At 54.1% G+C, this 16,470-nt stretch overlaps 1 protein-coding gene across 1 annotated transcript in view; it reads left to right on the forward strand.

The window, feature by feature from the left end:
* SYT3 (synaptotagmin 3) overlaps nucleotides 1–16,470 on the forward strand; it is a gene marked incomplete at both ends in the record, with an annotated part of 33,588 nt that overhangs the window by 7,989 nt on the left and 9,129 nt on the right. The window contains 3 exons of the mRNA XM_083882149.1: nucleotides 910–1,147; nucleotides 8,917–9,442; nucleotides 14,031–14,151. Of these exons, the coding sequence (XP_083738275.1) occupies nucleotides 910–1,147; nucleotides 8,917–9,442; nucleotides 14,031–14,151 (885 nt within the window). The remainder of the gene's footprint in view (nucleotides 1–909; nucleotides 1,148–8,916; nucleotides 9,443–14,030; nucleotides 14,152–16,470) is intronic.

The raw sequence follows: 16,470 nt of genomic DNA on the forward strand, positions 1-16,470 counted from the left end.
CTGGGTCAGGGATAGTTTTCTGTGGATTTTGTGTAATTTAATGTGAATTTTGGGCAATTTTGGGCCATTTTCTCTGTATTTTGGGTAATTTTGGGTCATTTTTTGTGGATTTCTGTGGATTTGGGTCACTTTCTGTGGGTCAGGGATAGTTTTCTGTGTATTTTGGGTCATTTAATGTGGATTTTTGGCAATTTTGGATCATTTTCTCTGTATTTTGGGTAATTTTGTGCGGATTTCTGTGGATTTGGGGTCATTTTATGTGGATTTTGGGTCATTTTATGCAGATTTTGGCCAATTTTGGGTCATTTTCTCTGTATTTTGGGGAACTTTGTGCGGATTTTTTGCGGTTTTTTTGCGGATTTTGGTTAATTTTGGTTAATTTTCTGTCCTTTCTCTCTCTGTCCCGCAGAGGTGTCGGTGTCTCTCCTGTCTGTCACTGGTCCTCCTGGGGGTGTCGGGGCTTTGGGGAATTTCTGTGAATTTCCGGTGGATTTTTTCTGTATTTTTGTGAATTTTGAGTCACTTTGGCCAGTTTGGGGTCATTTTGTGAGGATTTCTCTGGATTTTGGGTCATTTTGGGTGGATTTTTTTGTGGCTTTTGGGTCATTTTGGGTCATTTTGTGTAGATTTGGGGTCATTTAATGTGGATTTTATTTCATTTTGGGCCATTTTCTCTGTATTTTGAGTAACTTTTGGCGGATTTTTTGTGGATTTCTGTGGATTTTGGGTAGTTTTGGGCAATTTTGGGTCCTTTTCTCTGTATTTTGGGTAACTTTGTGCAGATTTTGGGCAATTTTGGGCCATTTTCTCTGTATTTCCAGTAACTTTTTGCGGATTTTTTGCGGATTACGGGTATTTTCTTGTGGATTTTTTATAAATTCCGGTATTTTCTCTGTCCCTGTCCCGCAGAGGTGTCGGTGTCGCTGCTCTCGGTCATTGTCACGCTCTGCGGGCTGGTTCTCCTGGGGGTCTCCCTGTTCGTCTCCTGGAAGCTGTGCTGGCTGCCCTGGCGCCACAAGGGGGCGCCCTCGGGCCCCCCCCAGCGCAAAGACCCCCCCCCGGGGCCGGGGGTCTCCCCCTTCGGGGACCCCCTGCCCGAGCCCCCCGAGCCCCTCCCCCCCCCCGAGCGCTGCTACCTGGACATGGGGCCCGCCCCTCCCCCCCTGCCCCTCCCCCCCCCGCCCCAGGGACCCCCCGAGTGTGGGGGAGAGCCCGGGGGGGGGGGAGGGGCGGGGGCCGCGCCGGGAGCCCCCCCGCAGCTCCTGGGGGGGGGGATGGGCACCAGGTAAGGGGGGGGGAGGGGATTGGGGGGATTTGGGGGGATTTGGGGACATTTGGGGGTTTTGGGGGACATTGAGGGGGTTTGGGGGGCTCAGGGGGACATTTGGGGGGATTTGGGGACATTTGGGGACATTTGGGGGGAGATTTGGGGACATTTGGGGGGTTTGGGGGGACATTGAGGGGGTTTGGGGGGATTTTGGGGGGATTTGGGGACATTTAGGGGGAGATTCGGGGAGAGATTTGGGGGGTTTAGGGACATTTGGGGGGATTTGGGGACATTTGGGGGATCCAGGGGGACATTGAGGGGGTTGGGGGACAATTGGGGACATTTGAGGGGCCACAGGGGGACAGTGGGGGGATTTGGGGACATTGAGGGGGTTTGGGGGGATTTGGGGGGATTTGGGGGGAGATTTGGGGGGTTTGGGGACATTGGGGGACATTGGGGGGGTTTGGGGGGATTTGGGGGATTTGGGGGGACATTTGGGGGGACATTTGGGGGGATTTGGGGGGATTTTGGGGACATTTGGGGAGACTTGGGAGGGACATTTGGGGGGTTTGGGGACAGTGGGGACAAATTGAGGGGGCAGATTTGGGGTCAGGGACATGTTGGGGGGACATTTGGGGTGGAGATTTGGGGACAAAGGGGACATTTGGGGACAAAGGGGACATTTAGGGGCATTTGGGGACATTTGGGGGGACATTTGGGGCAGTCGGGATCAAGAGGACACTTGGAGGGGACATTGGGGACATTGGGGACATTGGGGACATTTGGGGTGTGGGGACAAGGGGAGGGGGGACAGGGAGAGGAGGGGAAGGGTGTGGGGGGAGGGGGGTGTCCCCCAAATGCCCCAAGTCAAAACCTTCCCCAACCCCAAATCCCTCATCCTAAACCCATCCCTGACTCCAAATCCCTGACCCTAAAACCATCCCTGACCCCAAATCCTCCCTGGATCCCCCAAATCCTCCACACCAAAAGGGTTTTAAACCCCAAATTCTCCATCCCAAACCCATCCCTGACCCCAAATCCCCACCCTAAAACCATTCCAAATCCTCCATCCCAAAAGGGTCTCTAACCCCAAATCCTGCACCCTAAAACCATCCCTGACCCCAAACCCCTCACCATAGAAACCTAATCCCAAATCCTCTCCTAATCCCCAAATCCTCCATCCCAAACCCATCCCTGACCCCAAACCTTCAACCCCAAACCCATCCCTCACCCCAAACCCTCCATCCCAAAACCATCCCTCACCCCAAATTCTCCCCAAATCCCCCAAACCCCTGACCCTACAAGGCCTCTAACCCCAAATCCTCCACCCCAAAAGGGTTTTTAACCCCAAATCCTCCATCCCAAAAGGGTTTTTAACCCCAAATTCTTCACCCCAAACCCATCCCTGACCCCAAATTCTCCTCCCCAAATCCTCTATCCCAAAATTATCCCAAACCCCAAATCCTCCATCCTGAAAGGGTTTTTAACCCCAAATTCTTCATCCCAAAAGGGTTTTTAACCCCAAATCCTCCATCCCAAAAGGGTCTCTGACCCCAAACCCTCCACCCCAAACCCATCCCTGACCCCAAACCTTCAACCCCTAAACCCATCCCTAATCCCAAATCCTCCATCCTGAAAGGGTTTTTAACCCCAAATCCCACCCCAAAAGGGTTTTTTACGCCAAATCCCTGACCCCAAACCTTTTCTAACCCCAAATCCTCCATCTCGAAAGGGTTTCTAACCCCAAATTCTTCACCCCAAAACCATCCCAGACCCCAAATTCTTCATCCCAAACCATCCTTAACCCCAAACCTTCAACCTCAAACCCATCCCTGACCCCAAATCCTCTCCTAATCCCCAAATCCTCCATCCCAAACCTTCAACCCCTAAACCCATCCCTAATCCCAAATCCTCCCAAAATCCCCCACCCCAAAAGGGTTTTAAACCCCAAATCCCTGACCCCAAACCCATCCCTGACCCCAAATCCTCTCCTAATCCCCAAATCCTCCATCCCAAACCCATCCCTGACCCCAAATCCTCCATCCCGAAAGGGTTTTTAACCCCAAATTCTTCACCCCAAAACCATCCCTGACCCCAAACCTCCAACCCCAAACCCCCAAACCCATTCCTGACCCCAAATCCCCACCCCAAACCCATCCCTGACCCCAAACCTCCAACCCCAAACCCCCAAACCCATTCCTGACCCCAAATCCCCACCCCAAACCCATCCCTGACCCCAAATTCTCCATCCCAAACCCTCTCTAACCCCAAATTCTCCCCAAATCCCGTCCCCAGCTCGTCTCTGCCCCCCGTCCCCGAGGAGCCGGCGGCGCACCTGGGGCAGATCCTCCTCAAATGCCCCAAATGTCCCGTCCCAAAGTGTCTCTGACCCCAAATTCTCCTCCCCAAATCCTCCATCCCAAACCCATCCCTGACCCCAGACCTTCAACCCCCAAACCCATCCCTCACCCCAAATTCTTCATCCCAAATTCTTCACCGCAAAACCATCCCTCACCCCAAATCCTCCCCAAATCCCCCAAACCCCTGACCCTACAAGGTCTCTAACCCCAAATCCCCCACCCCAAAAGGGTTTTTAATATGAAATCTCTGACCCTACAAGGTCTCTAACCCCAAATCCTCCATCCCAAAAGGGTTTTTAACCCCAAACCTCCATCCCAAACCCTCCCTAACCCCAAATCCTCCATTCCAAAAGGGTTTTTAACGCCAAATCCTCCATCCCCAAAACCTTTTCTAACCCCAAATCCTCCATCTCGAAAGGGTTTCTAACCCCAAATTCTTCACCCCAAAACCATCCCAGACCCCAAATTCTTCATCCCAAACCATCCTTAACCCCAAACCTTCAACCTCAAACCCATCCCTGACCCCAAATCCTCCATCCCAAACCTTCAACCCCTAAACCCATCCCTAATCCCAAATCCTCCCAAAATTCCCCACCCCAAAAGGGTTTTAAACCCCAAATCCCTGTCCCCAAACCCCTCTGCAACCCCAAATCCTCCATCCCAAAATGATTTCTAACCCCAAATTCTTCACCCTAAAACCATCCCTGACCCCAAATCCCCTCTGAATCCCCCAAATCCTCCACCCCAAAAGGGTTTTAAACCCCAAATCCCTGACCCCAAACCCATCCCTGACCCCAAATCCTCTCCTAATCCCCAAATCCTCCATCCCAAACCCATCCCTGACTCCAAATCCTCCACCCCAAAACCATCCCTCACCCCAAATCCCCACCCCAAACCCATCCCTGACCCCAAACCTCCAACCCCAAACCCCCAAACCCATCCCTGACCCCAAATTCTCCATCCCAAACCCTCTCTAACCCCAAATTCTCCCCAAATCCCGTCCCCAGCTCGTCTCTGGCGCCGGTCCCCGAGGAGCCGGCGGCGCACCTGGGGCAGATCCTCCTCAAATGCCCCAAATGTCCCGTCCCAAAGTGTCTCTGACCCCAAATTCTCCTCCCCAAATCCTCCATCCCAAACCCATCCCTAACCCCAGACCTTCAACCCCCAAACCCATCCCTCACCCCAAATTCTTCATCCCAAATTCTTCACCGCAAAACCATCCCTCACCCCAAATCCTCCCCAAATCCCCCAAACCCCTGACCCTACAAGGTCTCTAACCCCAAATCCCCCACCCCAAAAGGGTTTTTAATATGAAATCTCTGACCCTACAAGGTCTCTAACCCCAAATCCTCCATCCCAAAAGGGTTTTTAACCCCAAACCTCCATCCCAAACCCTCCCTAACCCCAAATCCTCCATCCCAAAAGGGTTTTTAACGCCAAATCCTCCATCCCCAAAACCTTTTCTAACCCCAAATCCTCCATCTCGAAAGGGTTTCTAACCCCAAATTCTTCACCCCAAAACCATCCCAGACCCCAAATTCTTCATCCCAAACCATCCTTAACCCCAAACCTTCAACCTCAAACCCATCCCTGACCCCAAATCCTCCATCCCAAACCTTCAACCCCTAAACCCATCCCTAATCCCAAATCCTCCCAAAATTCCCCACCCCAAAAGGGTTTTAAACCCCAAATCCCTGTCCCCAAACCCCTCTGCAACCCCAAATCCTCCATCCCAAAATGATTTCTAACCCCAAATTCTTCACCCTAAAACCATCCCTAACCCCAAATCCCCTCTGAATCCCCCAAATCCTCCACCCCAAAAGGGTTTTAAACCCCAAATCCCTGACCCCAAACCCATCCCTGACCCCAAATCCTCTCCTAATCCCCAAATCCTCCATCCCAAACCCATCCCTGACTCCAAATCCTCCACCCCAAAACCATCCCTCACCCCAAATCCCCACCCCAAACCCATCCCTGACCCCAAACCTCCAACCCCAAACCCCCAAACCCATCCCTGACCCCAAATCCCCACCCCAAACCCATCCCTGACCCCAAATTCTCCATCCCAAACCCTCTCTAACCCCAAATTCTCCCCAAATCCCGTCCCCAGCTCGTCTCTGGCGCCGGTCCCCGAGGAGCCGGCGGCGCACCTGGGGCAGATCCTCCTCAAATGCCCCAAATGTCCCGTCCCAAAGTGTCTCTGACCCCAAATTCTCCTCCCCAAATCCTCCATCCCAAACCCATCCCTAACCCCAGACCTTCAACCCCCAAACCCATCCCTCACCCCAAATTCTTCATCCCAAATTCTTCACCGCAAAACCATCCCTCACCCCAAATCCTCCCCAAATCCCCCAAACCCCTGACCCTACAAGGTCTCTAACCCCAAATCCCCCACCCCAAAAGGGTTTTTAATATGAAATCTCTGACCCTACAAGGTCTCTAACCCCAAATCCTCCATCCCAAAAGGGTTTTTAACCCCAAACCTCCATCCCAAACCCTCCCTAACCCCAAATCCTCCATCCCAAAAGGGTTTTTAACGCCAAATCCTCCATCCCCAAAACCTTTTCTAACCCCAAATCCTCCATCTCGAAAGGGTTTCTAACCACAAATTCTTCACCCCAAAACCATCCCAGACCCCAAATTCTTCATCCCAAACCATCCTTAACCCCAAACCTTCAACCTCAAACCCATCCCTGACCCCAAATCCTCCATCCCAAACCTTCAACCCCTAAACCCATCCCTAATCCCAAATCCTCCCAAAATTCCCCACCCCAAAAGGGTTTTAAACCCCAAATCCCTGTCCCCAAACCCCTCTGCAACCCCAAATCCTCCATCCCAAAATGATTTCTAACCCCAAATTCTTCACCCTAAAACCATCCCTAACCCCAAATCCCCTCTGAATCCCCCAAATCCTCCACCCCAAAAGGGTTTTAAACCCCAAATCCCTGACCCCAAACCCATCCCTGACCCCAAATCCTCTCCTAATCCCCAAATCCTCCATCCCAAACCCATCCCTGACCCAAAATCCTCCATCCCGAAAGGGTTTTTAACCCCAAATTCTTCACCCCAAAACCATCCCTGACCCCAAACCTCCAACCCCAAACCCCCAAACCCATTCCTAACCCCAAATCCCCACCCCAAACCCATCCCTGACCCCAAATTCTCCATCCCAAACCCTCTCTAACCCCAAATTCTCCCCAAATCCCGTCCCCAGCTCGTCTCTGCCCCCCGTCCCCGAGGAGCCCCCGCCCCCCCTGAAGCAGATCCTCCTCAAATGCCCCAAATGTCCCGTCCCAAAGTGTCTCTGACCCCAAATTCTCCTCCCCAAATCCTCCATCCCAAACCCATCCCTAACCCCAGACCTTCAACCCCCAAACCCATCCCTCACCCCAAATTCTTCATCCCAAATTCTTCACCGCAAAACCATCCCTCACCCCAAATCCTCCCCAAATCCCCCAAACCCCTGACCCTACAAGGTCTCTAACCCCAAATCCCCCACCCCAAAAGGGTTTTTAATATGAAATCTCTGACCCTACAAGGTCTCTAACCCCAAATCCTCCATCCCAAAAGGGTTTTTAACCCCAAACCTCCATCCCAAACCCTCCCTAACCCCAAATCCTCCATCTCAAAAGGGTTTTTAACGCCAAATCCTCCATCCCCAAAACCTTTTCTAACCCCAAATCCTCCATCTCGAAAGGGTTTCTAACCACAAATTCTTCACCCCAAAACCATCCCAGACCCCAAATTCTTCATCCCAAACCATCCTTAACCCCAAACCTTCAACCTCAAACCCATCCCTGACCCCAAATCCTCCATCCCAAACCTTCAACCCCTAAACCCATCCCTAATCCCAAATCCTCCCAAAATTCCCCACCCCAAAAGGGTTTTAAACCCCAAATCCCTGTCCCCAAACCCCTCTGCAACCCCAAATCCTCCATCCCAAAATGATTTCTAACCCCAAATTCTTCACCCTAAAACCATCCCTAACCCCAAATCCCCTCTGAATCCCCCAAATCCTCCACCCCAAAAGGGTTTTAAACCCCAAATCCCTGACCCCAAACCCATCCCTGACCCCAAATCCTCTCCTAATCCCCAAATCCTCCATCCCAAACCCATCCGTGACCCAAAATCCTCCATCCCGAAAGGGTTTTTAACCCCAAATTCTTCATCCCAAACCCATCCCTGACCCCAAACCTTCAACCCCAAACCCATCCCTCACCCCAAATCCTCCATCCCAAAACCATCCCTCACCCCAAATTCTCCCCAAATCCCCCAAACCCCTGACCCTACAAGGTCTCTAACCCCAAATCCTCCACCCCAAAAGGGTTTTTAACCCCAAATTCTTCACCCCAAACCCATCCCTGACCCCAAATTCTCCTCCCCAAATCCTCTATCCCAAAATTATCCCAAACCCCAAAATCCTCCATCCCGAAAGGGTTTTTAACCCCAAATTCTTCACCCCAAAACCATCCCTGACCCCAAATCCTCCATCCCAAACCCATCCCTGACCCCAAATCCCCCAAACCCCTGACCCTAAAATGTCTCTAACCCCAAATCCTCCACCCCAAAAGGGTTTTTAACCCCAAATCCCTGACCCCAAACCCATCCTTAACCCCAAACCTTCAAACCCATCCCTGACCCCAAATCCTCCCCAAATCCCCCAAACCCCTGACCCTACAAGGTTTCTAACCCCAAATCCCCCACCCCAAAAGGGTCTCTGACCTCAAATTCTCCTCCCCAAATTCCTCCAAATTGTCCATTCAGAGGTGGAGTCACTAAACTCAGATCTCCTAAATCCTCCATCCCAGAAGGGTCTCTGACCCCAAATCCCCCATCCCAAAACCATCCCTGGCTCCAAATCATCCCCAAATCCTCCATCCCAAAATGGTTGTTAACCCCAAATCCCTGACCCCAAACCCATCCCAAACCCCAAACCTTCAAACCCATCCCTGACCCCAAATTCTCCTCCCCAAATCCTCCATCCCAAAATTATCCCAAACCCCAAATCCTCCATCCCAGAAGGGTCTCTGACCCCAAATCCCCCATCCCAAACTCATCTCTAACCTCAAATTCCTCATCCCAAAACCATCCCTAACCCCACATTCTCCTCCCCAAATGGTCTCTGACCCCAAATTCTCCTCCCCAAATCCTCCATCCCAAACTCATCCCTAACCCCAAACCTCCAATCCCAAAATCATCCCTGACCCCAAATCCCCACCCTAAAACCACTCCAAATCCCCCAAATCCTCCATCCCAAGCCCTCTCTAACCCCAAATCTCTCTCCCCCAGCTCGTCTCTGGCGCCGGTCCCCGAGGAACCCCCGTCACACCTGGGGCAGATCCAGCCGGAGCTGTACGGGCCCGGCGGGGCCCGCGGGCCGGGAGGTGACACGGGTGACCCCGGGGGTGACAGTGCCACCCCGTCCCCGTCCTGCGGGCGCCTGAACGTGTCCCTGCGCTACTCGTACGGCTCCCAGCAGCTGCTGGTGCGCGTCCTGCGCGCCCGCGACCTGCCCGCCAAGGACTCCAACGGCTTCTCCGACCCCTACGTCAAGATCTACCTGCTGCCCGACCGCAAGAAGAAGTTCCAGACCAAGGTGCTGAGGAGGACGCTGAACCCCGAGTGGGACGAGACGTTCAGTTTCGGGGTGCCCTTCGCCGAGCTCCCGGCGCGGCGCCTGCACTTCAGCGTCTACGACTTCGACCGCTTCTCGCGACACGACCTCATCGGGCAGGTGGTGCTGGACAACCTGCTGGAGGCGGCCGAGGCACGGCCCGAGGTGGCCATCTGGAGGGACATCCAGGAGGGGACGGGGGTGAGTGGACACTGAAATCAGGGGAACCCCAAAAGATCCCAGAAAAACCCAGAAAAACCCCAAAAAGTCATGGGACAGGTGAGGAGGGCAGGTGGTTCAGGAGAACCTCCTGGAGGTGCCCAAGGAGGTGCCCACCTGAAGGGACGTCCGGGAGGGGATGGGGGTGAGTGGACATCAAAACCATGAGGAGAAAGGGGAACCTCAAAAAGATCTCAGAAAAAAAACAGAAAAATCCCAGAAAGATCCTTAAAAGGGTCATGGGACAGGTAGATCTGGAGAACCTTCTAGAGATGGTCACCTGAGGTGACACCTGGAGGGACAGCCAGGAGGGGATGGGGGTGAGTGGACACTGAAATCAGGAGGAGAAATGGGAACCTCAAAAGATCCCAGAAAAACCCCAAAAAAGTCATGGGACAGGTGAGGAGGGCAGGTGGTTCAGGAGAACCTCCTGGAGGTGCCCATGGAGGTGCCCACAGGGGTGAGTGGACATCAAAACCACGAGGTGAAAGGGGAAACCCCAAAAGATCCCAGAAAAATCCTAGAAAAATCCTAAAAAGGGTCATGAGGCAGGTGATGGGACAGGTGAGGAGCACAGGTGGTCCTGGAGAACCTTCTAGAGATGGTCACCACAGGTGACACCTGGAGGGACACCCAGGAGGGGACGGGGGTGAGTGGACACTGAAACCATGAGGAGAAATGGGAACCCCAAAATGAACCCCAAAAGACCCCAGGAAAAGCCCAAAAAAGTCATGGGACAGGTGAGGGGCACAGGTGGTGCTGGAGAACTTTCTAGAGATGGTGACCACAGGTGACACCTGGAGGGACACCCAGGAGGGGACGGGGGTGAGTGGACACCCCAAAGTTGGGGAACCCATTGGGGTTAAAATAGAACCTCAAATGATCCCAGAAAAAACTCAGGAAAAGCCCCCCAAAAAACCCCAAAACCCCCAAAACTCAACAAAGGCCATGGGACAGGTGAGGGCACAGGTGGTTCAGGAGAACCTCCTGGAGGTGGTCAGGAGGTGACCACAGGTGACACCTGGAGTGACAGCCAGGAGGGGACGGGGGTGAGTGGACACCCCAAAGTTGAGGACTAAAGGGGATCTCATAAAATATCCTAAAAGATCCTAAAATGCTGTTAGAAAAGGTCATGGGAAAGGTCATGAAATGATGACCCAAGGTGGTCACCTGGAGGGACACCCAGGAGGGGACGGGGGTGAGTGGACATTGAAACCATGAGGAGAATGGGGAACCTCAAAAGATCTCAGAAAAACCCATAAAGGTGATGGGACAGGTGAGGGGACAGGTGATGGGACAGGTGATGGGACAGGTGAGGGGACAGGTGAGGGGCACAGGTGGTGCTGCACAACCTGCTGGAGGCGGCCGAGGCACGGCCCGAGGTGGCCATCTGGAGGGACATCCAGGAGGGGACAGGGGTGAGTGACACCCCAAAGTTGGGGAATCAATTGGGACAATGGGGGAACCCCAAAAAGATCCTAAAACGCCGTTGGAAAAGGTCATGGGAAAGGTCATGAAATGATGACCCAAGGTGGTCACCTGGAGGGACACCCAGGAGGGGACAGGGGTGAGTGGACATGGAAATTGTGGGGTGAATGGGGGACCCCAAAAAGATCCTAAAAGACCCTAAAAGTCCATAAAAAATGGGTCATGGGACAGGTAATACAGGAGAACCTTCTAGAGATGGTGACCACAGGTGACACCTGGAGGGACAGCCAGGAGGGGACGGGGGTGAGTGGACACTGAAACCATGAGGAGAATGGGGAACCCAAAAAATCCCAGGAAAAACCCATAAAGGTGATCGACAGGTGATGGGACAGGTGAGGAGGACAGGTGGTTCAGGAGAACCTGCTGGAGGTGACACCTGGAGGGACACCCAGGAGAGGACTGGAGTGAGCAACCCCAAAAGGGTGGAGACAATAAGGAAAAAGAAGGAACCCTAAAAGAACCCGAAAAGACCCCAAAAGTCCATTAAAAAATGGGTCATGGGACAGGTGAGGGGCACAGGTAGATCTGGAGAAGTTCCTGGAGGTGACACCTGGAGGGACATCCAGGAGGGGACTGGGGTGAGTGGACACTGAAATCAGGGGGAGAAAGGGGGAGCCCCAAAAAGATCCTAAAAGACCCTAAAAGTCCATAAAAACTGGGTCATGGGACAGGTGAGGAGCACAGGTGGTTCAGGAGAACCTGCTGGAGGTGACACCTGGAGGGACACCCAGGAGAGGACAGGGATGGGTGACACCCCAAAATTGGGGGACCCATGGGGACAATGGGGGAACCCCAAAAAGATCCTAAAACACCATTAGAAAGGGTCACAAGACAGGTGAGGAGGAGCACAGGTAGATCTGGACAACCTTCTGGAGGTGACACCTGGAGGGACATCCAGGAGGGGACCGGGGTGAGTGGACATTGAAACCATGAGGAGAATGGGGGACCCCAAAAAGATCCTAAAAGACCCTAAAAGTCCATAAAAAATGGGTCATGGGACAGGTAATACAGGAGAACCTTCTAGAGATGGTGACCACAGGTGACACCTGGAGGGACAGCCAGGAGGGGACAGGGGTGAGTGGACATTGAAACCATGAGGAGAATGGGGAACCCAAAAAATCCCAGAAAAACCCATAAAGGTGATGGGACAGGTGAGGGGACAGGTGAGGGGACAGGTGAGGGGACAGGTGATGGGACAGGTGAGGGGACAGGTGAGGGGCACAGGTGGTGCTGGACAACCTGCTGGAGGTGGCCGAGGCACGGCCGGAGATGGCCACATGGAGGGACATCCAGGAGGGGACAGGGGTGAGTGGACATGGAAATCAGGGGAACCCCAAAAGATCCCAGAAAAACCCAGAAAAACCCCAAAAAGTCATGGGACAGGTGAGGAGGGCAGGTGGTTCAGGAGAACCTCCTGGAGGTGCCCAAGGAGGTGCCCACCTGAAGGGACGTCCGGGAGGGGATGGGGGTGAGTGGACATCAAAACCATGAGGAGAAAGGGGAACCTCAAAAAGATCTCAGAAAAAAACCAGAAAAATCCCAGAAAGATCCTTAAAAGGGTCATGGGACAGGTAGATCTGGAGAACCTTCTAGAGATGGTCACCTGAGGTGACACCTGGAGGGACAGCCAGGAGGGGATGGGGGTGAGTGGACACTGAAATCAGGAGGAGAAATGGGAACCTCAAAAGATCCCAGAAAAACCCCAAAAAAGTCATGGGACAGGTGAGGAGGGCAGGTGAGGAGGACAGGTGGTTCAGGAGAACCTGCTGGAGGTGACACCTGGAGGGACACCCAGGAGAGGACTGGAGTGAGCAACCCCAAAAGGGTGGAGACAATAAGGAAAAAGAGGGAACCTTAAAAGAACCCGAAAAGACCCCAAAAGTCCATTAAAAAATGGGTCATGGGACAGGTGAGGGGCACAGGTAGATCTGGAGAAGTTCCTGGAGGTGACACCTGGAGGGACATCCAGGAGGGGACCGGGGTGAGTGGACACTGAAATCAGGGGGAGAAAGGAGGAGCCCCAAAAAGATCCTAAAAGACCCTAAAAGTCCATAAAAAATGGGTCATGGGACAGGTGAGGAGCACAGGTGGTTCAGGAGAACCTGCTGGAGGTGACACCTGGAGGGACACCCAGGAGAGGACAGGGATGGGTGACACCCCAAAATTGGGGGACCCATGGGGACAATGGGGGAACCCCAAAAAGATCCTAAAACACCATTAGAAAGGGTCACAAGACAGGTGAGGAGGAGCACAGGTAGATCTGGACAACCTTCTGGAGGTGACACCTGGAGGACATCCAGGAGGGGACCGGGGTGAGTGGACATTGAAACCATGAGGAGAATGGGGGACCCCAAAAAGATCCTAAAAGACCCTAAAAGTCCATAAAAAATGGGTCATGGGACAGGTAATACAGGAGAACCTTCTAGAGATGGTGACCACAGGTGACACCTGGAGGGACAGCCAGGAGGGGATGGGGGTGAGGGACCCCAAAATCAGGAAACCTGTGGGGACAAAGGGTCCCCGTCCCCTCACCTGTTCCTACCTGTCCCTCACCTGTCCCTCACCTGTCCTACTGTCATCCTTATCCCCTCACCTGTCTCATTTGTCCCTCATCCCCTCACCTGTCCCTACCTGTCTCACCTGTCCCTGTCCCCTCACCTCTCCCACTTGTCTCACCTGTCTCACCTGTCTCACCTGTCCCCTCAACCCTCACCCGTCCCTCATTTTTCCTTGTGTCTCACCTGTCCCCACCTGTCTCACTCATCCTTCACCTGTCCCACCTGTCTGTGTGTCCCCTCACATGTCCCCCCTGTCCCACCTGTCCCTGTCCCCTCACCTCTCCCACTTGTCTCACCTGTCCCTCACCTGTCTCACCTGTCCCTGTCCTTACCTGTCCCTCACTTGTCCGTGATCTGTCCTCACCTGTCCCCTCACCTGTCCCACCTGTCCCTGTCCCTTCACCTGTCTCACCTGTCCATGAGTCCCCTCACCTGTCCCACCTGTCCCTCACCTGTCTCACCTGTCCGTGTCCCCTCACCTGTCCGTGTCCCCTCACCTGTCCCACCTGTCCGTGTCCCGTCAGGAGAAGGCCGACCTGGGCGAGGTGAATTTCTCTCTGTGTTACCTGCCCACGGCCGGGCGCCTCACGGTCACCGTCATCCGCGCCTCCAACCTGCGCGCCATGGACCTCACCGGCTACTCAGGTGTGTCACAGGTGTGCTCAGGTGTGTCATGGGTGTGTCATGGGGGGGCCATGGACCTCACTGGCTACTCAGGTGTGTCACGGGGGGGACAGGTGTGTCATGGGTGTGTCACAGGGGGACAGGTGTGTCACAGGTGTGCTCAGGTGTGTCATGGGTGTGTCATGGGGGGGCCATGGACCTCACCGGCTACTCAGGTGTGTCACAGGTGTGCTCAGGTGTGCCCAGGTGTGTCACGGGTGTGTCACGGGTGTGCTCAGGTGTGTCACAGGTGTACCCAGGTGTGTCAAGTGTGCTCAGGTGTGCTCAGGTGTGTCACAGGTGTGCTCAGGTGTGTCATGGGTGTGCTCAGGTGTGTCACAGGTGTGCTCAGGTGTGTCATGGGTGTGCTCAGGTGTGTCATGGGGGGGCCATGGACCTCACGGGGTACTCAGGTGTGTCACAGGTGTACCCAGGTGTGTCAAGTGTGCTCAGGTGTGCTCAGGTGTGTCACAGGTGTGCTCAGGTGTGTCACAGGTGTGTCACAGGTGTGTCAGGTGTGTCAAGTGTGCTCAGGTGTGCTCAGGTGTGTCAAGTGTGCTCAAGTGTGTCATGGGTGTGCTCAGGTGTGTCACAGGTGTGTCAAGTGTGCTCAGGTGTGTCACAGGTGTGTCACAGGTGTGTCACAGGTGTGTCATGGGTGTGCTCAGGTGTGTCACAGGTGTGTCACAGGTGTGTTACAGGTGTGTCAGGTGTGTCACAGGTGTGCTCAGGTGTGCTCAGGTGTGTCACAGGTGTGCTCAGGTGTGTCATGGGTGTGTCATGGGGGGGCCATGGACCTCACCGGCTACTCAGGTGTGTCACAGGTGTGCTCAGGTGTGTCATGGGGGGGCCATGGACCTCACTGGGTACTCAGGTGTGTCAAGTGTGCTCAGGTGTGCTCAGGTGTGTCAGCTGTCACAGGTGTGTCACAGGTGTGTTCAGGTGTGCTCAGGTGTGTCACAGGTGTGCTCAGCTGTGTCATGGGGGGGCTATGGGGGCCATGGACCTCACCAGCTACTCAGGTGTGTCATGGTGTGCTCAGGTGTGTCATAGGGGGCTATGTGGGCCATGGACCTCACGGGGTACTCAGGTGTGTCACGGGTGTGCTCAGGTGTGTCCAGGTGTGTCACAGGTGTGTCATGGGGGGGCCATGGACCTCACCAGGTACTCAGGTGTGTCACAGGTGTGCTCAGGTGTGTCACAGGTGTGCTCAGGTGTGCCCAGGTGTGTTCAGGTGTGTCACAGGTGTGTCACAGGTGTGTCACAGGTGTGCCCAGGTGTGTTCAGGTGTGTCACAGGTGTGTCATGGGGGGGCCATGGACCTCACCAGGTACTCAAGTGTGTCACAGGTGTGCTCAGGTGTGTCACAGGTGTGCTCAGGTGTGCCCAGGTGTGTTCAGGTGTGTCACAGGTGTGTCATGGGGGGGCCATGGACCTCACCGGGTACTCAGATTGTCACAGGTGGGACAGGTGTGCTCAGGTGTGCTCAGGTGTCACAGGTGTGTCACAGGTGTCACAGGTGTGTCACAGGTGTGTGATAGGTGTGCTCAGGTGTGTCACAGGTGTGCCCAGGTGTGCCCAGGTGTTATTTGATCTCTATGGGTTGTTCTATGGGGTCCATGGGCTCTTATGGGGTCTATGGGGTGCCACAGGCTGCTGTGGGGTCTATGGGGTCTATGGGGTGCTCTGGGGTCTGCGAGGTCTGTAGGGTCTATGGGGTCTGTAGGGTCTATGGGGTCTATGGGGTTTATGGGGTCTATGGGGTTTATGGGGTCTATAGGGTGACATAGGCTGCTCTGGGGTCTGTGGGGTCTATGGGGTTTATGAGGTCTATGGGATCTGTGGGCTTCTCTGGGGTGTTACAGGGTCTGTAGGGGTCTGTGGGGTCTATGGGGTGCTATGGGGTCTATGGGGTGCTGTGGGGTCTATGGGGTGCTGTGGGGTCTATGGGGTGCCATAGGTTGCTGTGGGGTCTGTGGGGTCTGTGGGGTCTACGGGGTGCTATGGGGTCTATGGGGTGCCATAGGCTGCTGTGGGGCCTATGGGGTCTATGGGTTATTATGGGGTCTATGGGTTATTATGGGGTCTATGGGTTATTATGGGGTCTATGGGTTATTATGGGGTGTTTTGGGATGCTGTGGGGTCTGTGAGTTATTACAGAGAGTTTTGGGGTTCCATGGAGTTCTATAGGCTATTATGGGGTCTGTGGGGTTCTATGGACTCTGTGGGCTATTATGGGATGCCATGTGGTTCCATGGGGTTCCATGGAGTTCTATGGGCTCTGTGGGTTATTGTGGGATG

The sequence above is a fragment of the Zosterops lateralis genome, assembly GCF_965231275.1.
Source record: "Zosterops lateralis genome assembly, chromosome: 37".
Lineage (NCBI taxonomy): Eukaryota > Metazoa > Chordata > Aves > Passeriformes > Zosteropidae > Zosterops > Zosterops lateralis.